At 55.2% G+C, this 16,224-nt stretch overlaps 2 protein-coding genes across 4 annotated transcripts in view; both read right to left on the minus strand.

The window, feature by feature from the left end:
• GALNT10 (polypeptide N-acetylgalactosaminyltransferase 10) overlaps positions 1-16,224 on the minus strand; it is a 271,077-nt gene that overhangs the window by 65,238 nt on the left and 189,615 nt on the right. The gene's annotated exons all lie outside the window — the stretch shown is intronic.
• The window catches only part of LARP1 (La ribonucleoprotein 1, translational regulator), a 42,521-nt gene continuing 27,319 nt past the window's right edge, over positions 1,023-16,224 (minus strand). Inside the window, exons 3-20 of one of the 3 annotated variants that reach the window (XM_075766636.1) lie at positions 14,181-14,242; positions 12,501-12,566; positions 11,541-11,712; positions 10,823-10,954; positions 10,487-10,630; positions 9,624-9,786; positions 9,200-9,344; positions 8,802-8,976; positions 7,812-7,981; positions 7,148-7,507; positions 5,800-5,923; positions 4,997-5,202; positions 4,795-4,901; positions 4,256-4,407; positions 3,833-3,977; positions 3,496-3,605; positions 2,898-3,025; positions 1,023-2,321 (exon numbers count right to left, since the gene is read on the minus strand). In XM_075766636.1, the coding sequence (XP_075622751.1) occupies positions 2,100-2,321; positions 2,898-3,025; positions 3,496-3,605; positions 3,833-3,977; positions 4,256-4,407; positions 4,795-4,901; positions 4,997-5,202; positions 5,800-5,923; positions 7,148-7,507; positions 7,812-7,981; positions 8,802-8,976; positions 9,200-9,344; positions 9,624-9,786; positions 10,487-10,630; positions 10,823-10,954; positions 11,541-11,712; positions 12,501-12,566; positions 14,181-14,242 (2,783 nt within the window). In that variant the 3' untranslated portion in view covers positions 1,023-2,099. The remainder of the gene's footprint in view (positions 2,322-2,897; positions 3,026-3,495; positions 3,606-3,832; positions 3,978-4,255; positions 4,408-4,794; positions 4,902-4,996; positions 5,203-5,799; positions 5,924-7,147; positions 7,508-7,811; positions 7,982-8,801; positions 8,977-9,199; positions 9,345-9,623; positions 9,787-10,486; positions 10,631-10,822; positions 10,955-11,540; positions 11,713-12,500; positions 12,567-14,180; positions 14,243-16,224) is intronic. The other 2 variants (XM_075766633.1, XM_075766634.1) reach the window with 2 other exon arrangements.

Genomic DNA, 16,224 nt, shown 5'->3' on the forward strand with positions numbered 1-16,224 from the left:
GCCAGAGCCACAACCAAGCCAGCTGCAAAGCAGGTGTGCCAGCCCAGGAGACCGAGCACAGCAGCAGCAAGTAGCTCCAACTAAAAAGGAGCTTTTGTACCCTTATAGTGGGAACATGACTCTCCAGCACTACTACTGGGCCCCAAGAGATCTCACCCCTCTGACACATGCTCCCTGCGAGGGAACGCAGCTTACAAGCCTGGGGAGGGTTTGCCTGCTGAAGCCCACTCGGTGCTGGGTGGAAGAACCAAGTAAATGCCAGCAGCTCTGCAGCCATCCCCTTGCCTCAACCGAGCAAGGAGCAGCATGGTGTTACCTCAGTCCTTGGAGATACACAGGGACACAACCCTGAGCAGCAGACTCCATGCAGCTGCCTGCCGAGACACAACACACAAGGAAACCCAGGCAAGAACCATCCTTTGCTGGGCAGTTCTCCTGCTCGCACCCAGCACAAGTCCCACCAGCAGCCCCAGGCCAGCAATCGCTGTGAGAGATGGGTTCCCCAGGGCTGCTGTCACTCCCTTGTCAGGCATCAGGGACAGGCCAGCCCTCCCACGCACTCGCAGCATGGACCAGTCCCTCCAGCTGCTGTAGCAGATCTCCCTGCTGACCTCCCAACCACACTGGAGGTGCAGAGTGGAGCAGACTGACCCCCCACCCCAGCCCGCCCAGGAAGGGCCACGGGGGTCCAAGCGAGGCCGTAAGCACATACAGTTGCTGTCACGGGGAGGATGCTACAATGGCATATACACAACGTAGCGGCTTCAACTATTTTGTGAGCACAAGTCTTTGATTTGACTGCCCTCGGCACCTTCCCCCGGGAGAATCAGGGCTGGCAGGGGGTCTCTGCAACAGGGGGAGGCATCCGAGCGAGCTGCAGGGTCAGAGGAAAGGCCATGGGGAAGATCAGCTCGGCAGCAACGCTGTGAGGAGTCTCTGGGCTTGGGGGGCCGAGAGCCCAGCGCGCTCCTGGGTGCAGGCTGCCAGCGAGCCACCCCGGTCCAGCTCCACCATAAGGCAACTTTTTTTTTTGTTTTGTTTTTTTGTTGGGGTTTTTTTTGATTTTTTTTTCTTCAATAATATTTCCAAGGAAGAAAAGCAAAGGGAGATGTGTCTTTAGGGGTTTTTTTGTAGTAGTTTTAGAGGGGTTTGTATTTTTTTTTTGTTGTTTGTTTCATTTTTCCAAGGGAAAAGGAAGAGAAAAACTCCTTCAGCAAAGTCCTGTCTTTGCATACGATGGGCATTCCTGGGGCAGTGGGTGCACTGTCCACGCAGGCTCAAGTCCAGGTGCCTGCCAACCTCCCACTGACCGTCCTCACAGGAAGGAGTCAGAACAAGCCTATCCTTGGCAAAGGTCCTTTGGTTGACTTCCAAATTGTCCGTGATGGAAGGGAGAGGTGAGCAGAGGGAGAGCCAGACCCTCGGGAAGGTTGGAGGTGAAGACGCTTGGGAGGAGGGACCAGGAAGAACAGGGTGATGCTCCTGTCACGGCGGTCGGCGTCGGAGAGGCACCGCCATATGTGGAATGGGAGACGTCAGCCAGGTCATGGAGATCAGAGGCTCCACAGCATCGTGACACGCTGCGGCTTCGGTCCCCCATCAGGGAACCTCGCTCCTCCGAGCTTCCTGAGCAGGCTGCCCTGCGATCCGAGGGGGGACACAGAGGAGAGTTGTTGGGGTCGCACAGAGCAGACTTGTTTTGGTAAATCCAGACGAACTTCTAGCAATAATTTAAAACTTGATATATATATATAATAATAAAAAAAATCTCCCCTTTCCAACCCAGCCAGAACATTTTTTTTTGAAGAGACACTAAGACATGAGTGTGTGCACAGGAGGGGAGGGAAGGGAAAGCAAAGGGTGGGTCTGGCTCTGGTCAGAGTTATAATAGCAAAATGGCATTTTAGATGCAGATCGTCTTTGCTTTCCAGCCACAAGAGAAAAAATCATGTGCGTTGAAGTTTCTCCCAAGCAGCCTATTCCTGGGCACCCACCTTCCACCTCCCTTCCTGTCCCACCCCCTCACGTCTCCCCTTCTCCAAGCCAGTCCCCCACCAACCCACCCCATCCCCCAGCAGGAAGCAGACGCTGCAGCCTCTCTACTTCCCCACTGTCTGCGATTCTGCAGCTGATGGAGCAGGGGATTGCTGGCTCAGGTTTTTGGCATCCTCTTGTGCAGGCTGGCTGGGCGAGGTGTGGGCTTGGCTGGATGGGCACTGGCTGACCGTTTTGCTGGAAGACTGGGATGGGTAGCGCTTCCTGCCATCTCCCCCTGACGTCGTAGGGTATCTTTTATGTCCGCCTTCCTCCCCCATGGGTGGCTGGAAGAGAAGCACCCCAGTATCACAGCACAGTCCCCTTCAAATGCAGATGCCCTCCCCCAGATCAGAGAACAGCCTTCCTACAAACCTCCAGTTGCAGCCTCTCTCCCTGACTCACAAGGGACACACATACACGCCCCGAGCACACAGCTGCCCTCCTCTCCAAATCTACTGCTGCCAAATTTGCTGACAGAAAGACAGACCGACTTCCAATCAAGCACAAGGGTGAAAAACTTGCTCTTAGGCACCTCCTTCCCACACAAGGGCACCGTCCAGAAGCCAACGCTCCATACAATGCTGGCTCTACTCAAGCCATCAAGGCTCAACTTTCCTCCTCCCTCCCCTGCTCATTAGGGAAGATGGCCTTGTCCAGTTGCCCCAAGAGCTGCTCTGGAGGGGACTTGTAATATCCAAACCCTGCAGATTGTTCCTGGCCCAGCTGCAATGATAGGGCGTGACACTAAGTGTCACTGACTTCTCCTACCTGGCACCAGCCCCCAAGCCCCTCTGTCCTTGGAGAGGGCCGAGGGGCATTTGCAGGGGGGCCAGTGTGGTGCAGGCACTGTGTCTACTCACATCCACTCGGAAGTCCTCGAGGCGCTTGAACTTGCTGAGGTATTCTTGCAGTTTGCTGTTAATGTCCAGATTTTTGGCTTTGGAATATTTTAAGAAGGCCCAGAACTTTTCCAGCCCATAGAGCTGTCCTGGAGGGGGAGAAAACCAAACCAGATGTCAGCAGGACAAAAATCAAACCCAATGTCAGAACCCGTTCCTCCAAGCTTCCCCACTGCTTGCCCCATGAACCCTCCTGTCCTGCTGGTGAGCACAACTGAGGCAAGATAGAGAACCTGGGGGGAAGCAACCTACATCAGTACCGGGCAGCCCTCTTGACAGGGGATGTCCCCAGGCTCGGCTGACCAGGTGGTGAGAAGGGTCAGCTACTGCAGGGCCTTGAGAAATCCTAGAGGAACTGGTGCCTCTAGAGAAATGTTTTGGGAGCGCTACAGCCTCCCACTGTCCCCCTCCATCCTCCCCCAGGCCAGGGAGCATCCACTCAACCCTCTCCTGTGAAGTGCGCAACAGGGTGTCCAGCCGGTCCCTGTCACACACAGCACTACATGGCTTCCCCAAAGTCATGAGAAAAGATCCAGGGGAGACCAAAACAGACACCTACCAGCTTCGTAATCCTTGATGGTCTCTTCTTGAAAGTCCTTAAATATGTCTGGCCGGAACTTCTTCTCCAGCCCATAGCTGTAGTATCTGAAAAGGCACTCCAGACCGTACCTGCGAACAGAGCAGCACATGGTGCTCAGGCACCGGTGCATGCAGCACTCGGGCAGAGCAGCTCCTGAGGCAGAACCCTGCTGCGTAACAACAGCAGGAGGTGACTGAGGGTGGCTGCAGTTCTGCCTTTGAGCAAGGCAGAGATGCTGCCTTTTGCTGTGAGCCCTGCAAAAGGCCAATCCCTCACTCCCCTCCCAGCAAAGGCCACTCTGCCCCTCCTCTCCTACCTGTATCCCTCCTTCCCGTCCTCCACAGCCAGTTGCTTGAACTCCTCGTACATCTTCTTGTTGAAGTGATCTCGGAGGAAGAAGGACCAAAACCGGAAGAGCGTGTTCATCTCCTGGGACTGACCAATGCCCAGTCGTTTCCGCTCTGTTTCAGGAAGAAAGGGTGATTACAAGGCAAATCCTCTCCCAGGGAGCCAGCTCTGCACCGGGGTTCATGTACCAGAGAGCCCTGTGACTACGCCCATCTCCACTGTAGCCACAGCTCGGGCTCACCACAGACTGCGGGGAAACATCAGCTACCAGCAAGGTTGTCCTGTAGGACCCTGCTTATGTCCACGTGCGTGCTCTGCTGCCGTACCTTGCCCCCCAATGCAGCGGAGCACAAACACCCTGCCCCACACCTCGCCACGCAGGCATCCCTACCGTTAAGGCAGCGCCGACGGTACTTGTGGTAGACATGTTGCGTGAAGCCGTTCTCCTTGAGCAGCTCGTGCGAAGGATGCTGAAACTTGGGCAGGGACTGCGGGGTGCAGCCGTAGCTTCCAACGGCTGGAGTCCCCTCCGAGGGGCTGGAGCTGAGCACAAGAGACTCCTGTCAACCCCCTTTCCTTGGCATCACCCAGCTGACAGTGGACTGGTGTCATGCTCCACACTGCAGCTTGTCTGTTGGTCCCACTGGCTCCCTGTGACTGTCTGCTCTCGGTTTGGGACCTGACCCTTGGGGTGTCCTATTAGGAAGGGAACCAATGTTCCCAACCAAGTCACATCTTGTTATTCCAAGACTTCAGAATTTCCTTGGCTCCTTCCGGGGGGGGGGAACAAGTTGGGTCCCAGCCCTTTCTGCAGCCATCTAACAGGAGACTTTGCCTGCAAGACCAGACACTGCCTTTCCCCCTCCTTCCCACTCACTCCCTTTCCCACGTCTGGCTCCTCTGTGATCATGCACGCCCATCTCCCAATACCTGATGGAGGCAGTTCGGGGCCTGTGCTCCCGAGAGTCCATCACCCAGCCCACGTGGCACTCCATCGGGGGGTTCGAACTGTGCCTCGTCTTCCTCTTCCGCGGAGTCTGCAAGACATGGTGCATCAGGGACGTGTCCCGTTCCTCCCAGGCCCCAGCTGGGAAACCCCAGCTCCTCTCCCACACTCCAGTCCTGGTCCCACCTTGGCATCTATCGTCCTGCCCTCTTTCACCACCGGGTAGAAACGGGGTGTCTGTGTTGGGTCCTTCAGCTGAGGCGTGCGAGGGGTCCGGGGGGTCCTGGCGTTGCGGTAGTTGGGCGATTCTGGTACAGTTGTAGGCAAAGACCGGGCGATGGTTGAAGGCTCAGGGACTCCAAACAATTTGTTAGCCAAAGCGTCTGTAGGTACTGCAGAGAGAAAGCCCCCCACGCTGAGTCAAGCTGAGCTCTGAGCACGAGAGCGTCACTACAGCTGAGGGGACCCATCTGGCCCCTGCTGCTTTCCATCTGCAGGAACACAGGGACACGTTCCAGCTCTCTGAGGCAAGAGGCTTCAAATCCAGCCTGCCCAGTCAGCCCAAAACCTAGCAGCAGATCCAAGGACTGAGCTTCCAGGGTTTCTGCAAGGTATCTGCTTCCCAGTGGCTAACAGCAATGACAAATCTCCCATCCCCAGGGGAAGGACAGGGCACCAGGCCCCGCACACAGGCAAGCGAGGCTCAGGGGGCAGCTGCCTTCCAGGTGCGAAAGAAAAGTCACATTCAGGGAGCTACATCAAAGTCTGCCAAAGTTCCCTCACTCTGCTGGGATAGCCCTGCTTATGGGCCTCCTCTTCTGGACCCCACAATGTTCAGCTGGGAGAAAAGCACTGCTCTGGGAAAGGTAATCTCACACACCAGGGGTCCCAATTCCTTCTCCAAAGCTGCTACCCAACCTCCGAGGACCTCTCACTAGGAGGAACAGGGACAAATTCAGTCCCACCCGCTCATGCCCCCTGTCTCTCACCTTGCTGGAACCTGGGGGGACCAGGAGGGACTTCCTGGTTTGGATCCACAGGGGGCTCTGGTGTCAGGGTGTCAAACTGCTCCCTGCTGATCATATTCACCTTCTTGAAGTTCTCCACTTCTTGCTGCATGGAAGAGGAAGATGATGAAGCAACCAATTGCCCTCTTCTGCCCTCATCCCATCAACTCATCATGACCATTGCTCTGCTTGTACAACAGCCACAATGCTGGGCACCAAGTGCAGCCACGAGGCGTTGGTGCCCAGAAGGACAACGTGCTGCACAGAGATAAGAGGGGGAAATGCAGCAGATGGAAAACAGAGCCCCGCACAGGCCAGATCTGAGCCACTTGCTGCTCCCAAGCTTTCAGGGATCTTACAAGGCAGCTCCACTAACTGTTCCTTGCTTCTTTCAGGCTTTTACCCGCCTGTGTCAGTGCTGGTGCAGCAAGGTTCGAGGCAAGCTTGGCCAAGACCCCATTGCCCCCACCATGTTCTTGCATCCCAAGACCCTCCTCCCTGCATCTTCACCACTACACTGGTGTTGGGGCACAATGCTCCCACGTATTTGAAGGGCCCATACCCCTGGCACGCAGTGTCCTTCTGTCACCTGCTCTCCCCACACCCTCAGCTTCTGCCACCTCAAAGAGCAGCAGTGCTTCAGCAATGTGCCAGGTTTCAGACGTGGGAACACTGAGCCCAGCTGGTAGCTCCAATGGGCCATCCCACCTTGCAGCCAAAATAACTTCAGTTGCTGAACGAGCATAGGCAAGTGCCTGACCATGAGAGTCACCAACTCAGGACTCAAATGTTTCAAAGCAGCAGATGGGCTTTCTATAAAAAGCCCAAGTCTGTGCAAACAGGCAGCAGAACGGAGAAGAGCACAGGCCAAGTGCAGCCCAGCCATCAATGAACCAGTCCCCAATAAGCGCCGTCTCCAAGGGACTCTGCCATGGAGCGCTGGGCACTACAGACAATGCAAAGACACCCGGTTCCCTTTGCAGATGTGGCACTGCCTGCCAAGACCATGGCAGACAGCACAGCAATGGACCCCTCGTTCCAGGTCACCTCATTACTGGCATTTTGTTTACCTGGCTGCAGCCTTACACCACATTACAGAGCTGTGTTTATCCTTGACACAGCAGAGCATGACACTGGGAGCCAGAAATCCTGAGCTCTACAAGAGGACTAATCTGGGCTTAGCTTTACTCCATGAGTGGGCTGTAACTCGCTGTACCACCCTCTTCACCATCACCCTCTTCACCACATCACCAACGTGGCCAGTCTGCTGCACACCCGTGAGGAGCCCCACACCCACATGCATTCCCTTCCTTGGATCAGCTGCTCTCACCTTGATTTGCGAATACTCTGGCTCAAACTGCTCTGTCCATAGGTCCTGCTCGTAGTAGTACAGCCCATCATTGATCACCTTGGCAAGCTCTGAGCTCATTTTAGCCCTGGATGTGTGGTTACCAGTCCGGTCCCCACCAGGATGCCGGCGCAAGTAAGGAGGCGTCTGTGTTACAATGAGGATCTTGTTCACGTCCCGATCGTCAATCTCATAATCCGAATCTTCATCTGACCAGTCTGTGAAGGTGTTCTTGCGGCCGTCCATCTGCTCCATCTCCTCATCAAAGAGGAAGTCTAGCTCCTCAGGTTCATCTTGGTCCTTCTGCTTCTGCTGCTGCGGTGTCTTTGACTCCTCTGGTTTCTACAAGTAGGGAGGCAAGGGTGACACAGGGTAAAGACTGCATAGCAGCACAAGCCTACCGCCTGGAGACCCAACTATTGCCCTGTGTTTCCCTACCACGGTCAGAAGCTGCCCATCTGGGGAGAATACCTTATTTTACACCACGAAGGAGCAGCTCCAAAGTGGGTCAGGATGGGGCCAGGAGACTAGAACATCATTCCCATGACCACCAGACCCTATTTGATCTGAAACCTGCCTACTTATGATTCAAGTCACCCAGACAACTGGGAGACACCCACCCCAAGAGCTCCACATCACCACCTACCTTGGGCCTAGCTGGGGAGGGACGAGGTCTCTTCTTCACTTCAATCCATGTCTCTGAATCCAGGTCTGGAAGACTTGCGGACAGGCCCTTCGGCATCGTCTTCAGGTTACTGACCTCCTCCGTTTTGGTGGGGACCGGGCTGGCGGGACGTGGGGAGCCAGGAGCAGACTCTAGAGCAACAAGAGCCATGAGGTGCTTTAGAGGGAGGGAAGGAACCTGAGGTTTTGTGTACCTAAAGCACCTGACTGAAGAGGGAGTTATTTTGGCAGCATGGCACAGCTTGCAGGACTAGCTAGCATCTAGTGGCCAAGGCTTACCAGAACATTGCTCACAAATGCTGAACGGAAGAAAAGAAAAAAAAAGAGTGTCCAGTAAAGGCTGCGATGCTGGTAATGGCCACAGTGCTCTGCAGGTGACAGCATCCCAGACACTCTAAAGCAAGATCTTCTGCCAAAACTAACTCTTATGACAGCACCAAGAAGATCCTCTGCTTGGCCCCTCGGGCCCAGCCCAGGGCTCCTGCCAGCCCCCACGGGATGGGGTAAAAAGAGCACGGGGCAGCCTCATGAAGGACAGCAGACCCTTCCCCAGCACTCGGTTGACAGCTCCATACCTGCTGCCCCATTTGTGCCCAATATCTCCTCACCCATTAAGGTAAGGTTGGGTTCACAAGTGTCCTCCGCTCTGCCCAGCAGTGGTAGAGTATTTCCAGGCACAGCCAACACACCTCCAGCAGGACTGACCCTCCCTGAATCCCTTCAGCCCCCGCAGAGGACAAGCCACAGACTCAGTCTCTTTCTATTTCCCCATGTACAGAGGCAGCAGCACTCTGGGGCGTCCGAGGACAGAGCCCATACCAGCTCCCAGCACCAAGCAGAAAGCAAACAGCAGAGCCTTGCCCTAGCGAATGCTCCTGACTCTCAGGGCATCAGTCCTGCTGCAGTACCAAACTGCAGCCCACGCCGCCCTCCACATTCCCCCAGAGCTCACCTGTCTCCTTCTGGAAGCTCTGCCGGGGCACAAACTCAGGGCAGTTGATGAACTGTGAGAAGTCTGTCTGTGTGTAGTCTGCCATAGGAGGGCCAGGAAGAGCCCATTTTTCTGGCTGCTCTTTTCTCCTGATCTTCTCATCCACGATTTCCACCACCTTGCTGTCCTTCAGAGCCTGGAACCAAGTGATACCCAGTTAACTTAAGGCCCTGCCTTGGCATGTTGAGTGGTTCAGCCCCAGCCCTTCCTCCCTAGGAGGACCAAGAGGAGGAGAGAGCAAGTCGAGGACAACAGAAAGCTTCACTTGCATCTCACCCATAACCCATCCAGAAACAAGGCTCAGACAGGGGTGGTGGTAAGCAGAACAAGAAGGAAAGTTCATCTTTCCTTGCCCTCACCTTGATGATGAGGCTGATGTCAGTCGTCAGCGCCTGCACTCGGTGGAAGCTGGCGATCAGGGTGATGGGAAGGAAGCCATCTGAGTCCATCTTGCGACGCAGGAAGAAGTCTCGCTCCAGGTTGTCCACGCTGAAGTAATATTCTCTGTATGGACAGCACATCAGTGAGAGGCAGCTCCAAGCCACCTTCCTCTGGGTAACCCTCCAAGGAAATGATCACACACACATTCTGCTACTGCGAGGCTGAAGACAGACAGCCTGCAGAGCCCAGACTTGGAGCAAACTAGTTCTGTAAGCTGCATGGCACAGCCAACACACCTCGACTCTAACCTTACCCACAGAATGAGCAGCAGAGTCTCTACGGAGGGCATCTGTGAACATCCCACCAACAACCAACACTCAGGCAAGAAGAGGTGGTACTTACATCTGCCGCTTGATATAGTCTTTGAGCAGTTCCTGGTCCACGCTGTAGAGCTCAGCGCTGCTGATGTTGTCAAAGTAGTAAGTGATGTTGCTAGCGTACTTCTGAGTGCGGGACCCATCCGAGCCCTCGAATTTCCGGTACCCATACTGGTAGTCAAAGTGCCCTGTGGGACACAGGTAAGGGTCAGCACAGAGCCCCTGGGATCTGCTAGACAGGCTGTGCTGCCAGATGGGGCCGGACTCCTGCACAAATAGCTCCCTCTGCACTGTTCCTGAGGCCCCCATGGCAGCCCACAACGAGGCATCACTGATCCACATCCCTCACCTCAGCCTTTGCCGCAGAAGGGATCCCAGTGAAGCCTCAACACATGAGGCCAAAGAGAGGCCAGGAGCCCTCTTTACCCAGAAACAACTGAGCAGCCCAGGTGGCACGTGAAGACCCTACACTGAAGCTATGTCAGGGTTAGCACAGACCCTGCCCTGCCAAATGCCAGTGCAGATGCTCTTCCCCATGCAAGGCAAGACTCCTGCTTGGCTCTCAATGTGACATAAAGCCTACGCAGAGTATCAGAATGCTTCAACTCCTGCACACAGAGGTACTGCAAGGGGCAGAAAACAGGTGGAAGAGCTTGGCCTGAGTAGCAAAAAGACATTTGCCTTTATTAAAATACTAAGAATAATTTCCTTTTATTAAAAGCAGCTCAATTTATCAGCTGGGATTACCTGCCACAGTATTTCCCTGTATCCCTACAGCACTCTGCCCTCCCCGGCCCACTTTGGAGCCCCAGGTCTCACACACACACAGAGCCCTGCACATGCCTAGTTCTCTCCCTACTGTCACAAGACCACACATGCAGTCCTCACCTCCTCTGCCACGGCCCCGGCCTCTGCCACGGCCCCTGCCACGGCCCCGGAAGGTCCCTCGCACGGCTCCTCCCTCACTCTTCACGCTGGAGGTTTCGTCGTGGTCCTGCCAGCTGCGCTCATGCTTGTTGTCCGGGTGCCAGCCTGCAGCAGATGGGGAAGCAGGAGGAGGAATGTTATGGGATGAAGGCACCTCGCTGGAGCAAGCCCGCTACCCCCAGAGCCCTCTGAACACAGGAAGCATCCCCACCACTCCATGCCATACGCGGGCAACGGGGCTCGCTCTGCCCCACGGCCGGGGGGCAGGGAGAGCGGGTCCCCAGCCCGAACCCCCACCTTTCAGCTCGCTGCGGTTGTTGGAGGGGTGCCTGTGCTGCTCGTTTTGCCGGTTGTTCCGAGAGGCCGTTTTGTCCCTAGGCACCTCTGACTTCATGTCTATCTGCAAAGGGACCCACTTGTGTTTGTTGCCTGCAAAAGGACAGGGTTTGGGTGTGACACAGGTTCAGAGAGCATCTGCTTCCTCCTCCGCAGCCCCCTGTTGCCACACAGCCCCCATACATGAAGGGGAGAAAGCAGGGGGCCTTTTGGACCGACCCTGTCCTCAGGCATCCCTCCAGGCCTCACTGGCTCCAACAGGGACTCTCGGGCATGAGGGGACGTGATGTAACACTCCCCTTGCTTCATGGCACTTGTCCTTCCTCTGCCCCTTTCTGCCCACCAAAGCTCAGGCCAGGCTGAGCCCAAGTGTCCACCACAGTCAGAGGCTTTTCCGTGCCACCACGGAGCACACATGAGAGGGCAGACTTCTGCTATGCTCCCCAGACAAATACACGGTTGCCCCTACTTGGGCCCTGCTCCACCTGCTCCCCACCAAAATGACACTTCGTCGCACTGAAGCCTACAAACACCTTTTCACTGCAGCTATCCCTGCACTGGGACCATGTCCCACAGCAAGACCCCGAGGGAAAGTGGAGGATGCTACCACCTGGCTGTGGGTCACAGAAGGGGAAACAGGCTGAGCCCAGGGTACTGTCCCTTCCAGGTCCTGACTTACCTTTCTTCTTCTGAGCGGACTTCTGGTTGTCGTCGTCGCCATTCTTCTCCTCCCCGGACTCATCCGATTTGGTTTTCAGGCTCTCTTTGCCATCACTCCCATCCCCCTTCTCTTGCTCTTTCATGTCTTTCTTGACAGGCAGTTTCCGGAGCGACGGCGCTTTGTGTGGCTGCTGGAGACACACCAGTACAGGAAAGATGTGAGACATGGGAGAAATAAAGAGCTGGAGGCAGACCCCAACTGGCCTGGCAGGAACAGGAGGTCCTTGCCCTAGGCTGGGTGCATCCCTGCTCCATGCCTCCCAGAGCTGTCCTGTTCCTGGGGAAGGGCTTATGTCCGAGCAGGGCAAGGGGCTCTACAGACGCTGGGAAGTGCTCGAGCTGAGACACAAACCCCAGGCACAGAAGTTACTGAGATGGACAGTCAGGGAGGCCTGGTGCTCCTGGATGGGGGCGTCCTACAAGGGACCTACAATGGCAAAAGGGTGAGTGACCCTCGTGCCCTGACGGCCAGCCAGGAGCTGGCAAAGCGGTATCCAAAAATAGAAAGGCTTCAATGACGCCCACATCTGTAGCCGGGAAGGAAGGCCATGCCCCTCGGGCACACTAGCCCATTCTCGCACATACTTTCAGTTTCTCCTGTGGAAGTCTTGGCTTTTGCCCAGGCCCCTACTTGCACTGAGCAGCCCTGAGGACAGCGGATCTGGGAGCTGCTCTACCTGCTTCACCCAGGCCAGGGGTTTAGACTGGGCTCCAGGCTCCCAGAATAGCACCGAGGGAAGGAGCCCGATGTGCGGGGCAGCCCTAAAAGGAAATCCCCAGCACGCTATTCCTGGCTGCCTCTGCGCTGACACTCGGGACCCCAAATGGCCTGGCTCAGCCAGTGCTCCCAGCACCGCAGAGGGACAGGAAGGTCTGCAAGGGCCTTATCCTGCTCACCGGAGCAATTTTGTGTTCTCACCTGGACGCTCTTGTGGGCTATTTCTCCAGGTGTTGGCCAATTTGTGGCATCACCGAAGTCACCAACCTTGTATCCAAAGAGAAAGGTCTCATTAGCGCACAAGCTGCAGGTGCCGTTCCTTGCAGCCAGAAGTCACAGCCACCACCCACCACTGTCCTGCAGACAGCTGTCCCTGGGAGGTTTGGGGGTAACACTCAAGCTGCATATACACAGCCCCTCTCCCCACCCAAGCAGGGCCCCCAAATTAATCCCAAATAACTGCAGACAAGTTTATATCTATCAGGGATGTAACAAGGCTGCCACCAGACCCATAAGCCACCAGCCTCCCAGCTCCCACCAAACTTTTTGCCCCAGCAGCAGCATTTGGCACCAAGCCACCCAAGGTAACTCACTCCTCAGAGGGACAGGGAGAGCATGCAGCTTTCAGCATCCTAAATCCACCTGAAGCAACCACATCCCATTAAAGAAGCTGCCTCCATCTAGTGGCAGGTTACAGCCAGGTGTAGCTTCACTTAAGTGCCCAACTGCAATCAAGCACTGGCAACAACAAAGTGAAGGGATTGTGTAGTAGAATTGGGAAAAGTCAAGCAAGTATCTGATGGTGATGGGATCTCCCTTGTTCTAGATGCCCCATGGCCACATGGAGGACCACCAGTCATTTCTCTGCCAAACAAGTGACCTTGCCACTACCATCATTTCTACCTCTTCCAGGTTTCAGAGAGGACCTGCAGGACAGAGAGGAAAGGACCCAAACTACCTAGGTACACAATGAATCATGGCTGGGCACGGAATTTAAGATTATCTGGGCACAGAAACTCCTCCTTGCCCCTGGGGGTTATTATTTCTAAAAAAATGTGGAGTTACCAAGTCCCCCATGAGACTCTGTTTCTACATTCAGGTACCATGCTCCTCTCCCCAGAAGGCAGGTTTCCTTTCCTTGGAAAACCGCTCCAGTGCAGGGCCATGCCCATTTCACAGGCGGGAGCACCTTCCATCCCCAGGGCCCTCCTCTCACCGAGATGGAACAGATAAGCAAAGTCATATCAAGTTTCAGATAAGTCTTCAGTGGCTGCTGGGAGCCAACACCAACAGCCTGTGTCCCTAGCTGTGCTCCAGCTGCATGTATCATCCTCAGAAGCAACTGTCCCTCCATCACATGTTGATCCCCTGGAACAGATTGCCCTGGTTCCTCCAAAAGAGTCTCTTTGTTTGAAATCAATTACTCTGGCTCTCCATGTGCCAGGAAAGAACAGATTGCACAGGGAAGAAAAGGACCTGCAGACACAGTGCTCTATCACACCACCACTCTCTCTGCACTGCAAAGCAGGGCACTGGCTAAGCCCACAAGGGACTCTGGGTGTCAGGAGAGGCTTTTCACGTGCAGCACTGCACTCCAAGTGCCTCCCTGCAAGAAGGAGACTGGAAGGTCTCCCCTGGCCTAGCTGGGCCAAAAACCAGTCCAGGCAGTGTACAAGACAACTAAAACACTGAAGAGGAGATGGAGAATCAGGATGTTCTTCTCCACGCTCTTGGAAGCAGCCAGGCCAGCACATCAACCCCTCCACAACCAGGCTTGCAAAGGAAGCAGTCTGCCCACCAGACCCTCGAGATGCTCATGCGGTGCTGACAACCGCACCAGAAGCTGAAAGCCAGCGAGAGCGGTGGCAGGCACAGCCTTACCTTGCTTCCCTTCCGCTGTCTTGGGTTGGCAGCCCTTACCACTTTCGCAGGAGTTGTATGTTCTGCAAGAGGAGAACAACAAAACTGTTAAAACACAGCTGAGGGTCGTGGAAATGTCAGCTCTGGAAGGAGGCAGGTGGGAAGCAAGCCAGCTCCCCCTTCAGCAGAGGAGAGCTAAGAGAAAAAGGTGAACATAAAACAGAGCCACCTTCTGATCTGGGTCTCAGAAGGGCCCCCAACAAGATCAGAAGACTCCTGATCAATCTAGGTGGCCAAGAAACAGACCTTTAACCCCATCCTTCCACAGGAAGGCACTCCCTGACTTGGCTCAGCCTTCCCCACTTGGCCTTGCTAGCCAGGGAGGAGGGGTGGCAAGGAGTTCAGCTTGCTCTGTAAAGTGCCATGCAGAACTTGATCTGCTGTTACGCACAGCAAAACAAGCATGCCCTTGAACAGGCAAGGCCCATCACTGTGCCAATGTGGCTGGCCCTCGCCAGGGAGCAGAGGAGGGCTCTGACGAAGGGACACACAAGCCTGCAGCACACAGGCACTGTTCGTCTCACCTTTGATCTCCAGTGCGTCTCAGCATGGGGCGGCAAGTTCACGAGAGGGAACATACAGAAAGGAGCCAAATCTGGGAAGTGCCTAAATCCTACTACAGCCAAAAGCAGTCTGGGTGCTTGAGAGCCTCTGGGATGTTTTAAGGTATCAGAGTGCAACTGTTAGGGTTCACACCACCGTGGACCTCACACAAGACCTGCAGCAAGTCAAAGACCTCAGCCCCACTATGACCTGTCTTGGCTCCTGCTCACACACCAGATCCTTAGAAGCAGAAAAAGAAATTCAACTTGTTTTCCCTCTCCCAGGTTTGGCTGCAAGGTCTCTGGATCAGGCTCACACACGGCACACACAGAGTGCCACTGCCAAACACAAACCAGCCCTGCGAGGACCATATATGAGGGTCTGCTCCGCAGGGAGAAGAGAGCCCATCAGCCCCTGCCTTGAGGGGCAGCCCACAGCAGGTGCCACACACCCGGCAGGAGTAAGCATTTCTGCTGGCTCTGCTGGCTTTGTTTCAAAGAAAAGTACCCCAGACTGGGGTGGGGGTTGAGGGTGGGAGGGAAGTGAAGAGGAATGGCCCTGAGGAACAGCACAGGCTACCTGGGGACACCCTGGGAAACACCCTGAATAGCCTACCCAGCTCCATTCAAAGCTGGCTTTGATCTCCTGTGTAAGGCAGGACAATTTTGCCTAGATGATCAAAATCGGTCCCCTTCCTAGCCTCAAAACCTGTGATTCATCCTACCGGCCCAGTCTTGCTCAGAGCTGGAGGCTTTGAAGTGTCAATAAGGCAGAGTCAGACATGGTACAACGGAGCCACGTGCAATCCCCTTCCCTGATTCCCCTCCCTAAGGCTCCTGCATTGGGATTTCACTCCTGGGAGAGCCCAAGCTCTTGGCTGGATCCCCAAATCCTCCCCTTTTCCCCCAGGATGTCCCCAGCCCACTGCCTCCCCCCATGAGCAGTGTCAGTCCCACGTGTCCCTCATTTATTCCACGTGCACCTCATTGAGAATCCTAGTTCCACAGCACAAAGCTTGCCACAAGGCTTTTAAACTTTCCTGCTAGCGTAGGAAGAGCAAGCGCTTTCAAAACAGCCCCTAAAATCCTCCACTCAACGCCCACAGATGTCACCAACTAAATATAGCTTCAAAAGGCACCAAGTGCTACAGCACAAACCCGCAGCCAGCCTGATTTTCCACAGGTAGGGAGCACCCCTGCCTGCTCCAACTGAATTGACAAGCCTGGCACCACAGAAAATTACAACTGAACTTGCTCTGCAGCCTGATTAGGCACCAGTCTCTCTGGCTGGGGGAGAGCAGGGCTCCTCTCTCACTGCAAGCATCCCACCCGGCCAGGCGCCTACTCCCACGGCACTGCAGCCCCGGGGTTCGCGGCAATGGCATCCAGCCCTTTTCTCCAGCTGCTTCGGCTCAGGAGCCTCACGGCCATAGATGTTCTTGTGCTTTTTTAGGACCAGTCAA

Source organism: Balearica regulorum, chromosome 14 (genome assembly GCF_011004875.1).
Source record: "Balearica regulorum gibbericeps isolate bBalReg1 chromosome 14, bBalReg1.pri, whole genome shotgun sequence".
NCBI classification, from domain to species: domain Eukaryota; kingdom Metazoa; phylum Chordata; class Aves; order Gruiformes; family Gruidae; genus Balearica; species Balearica regulorum.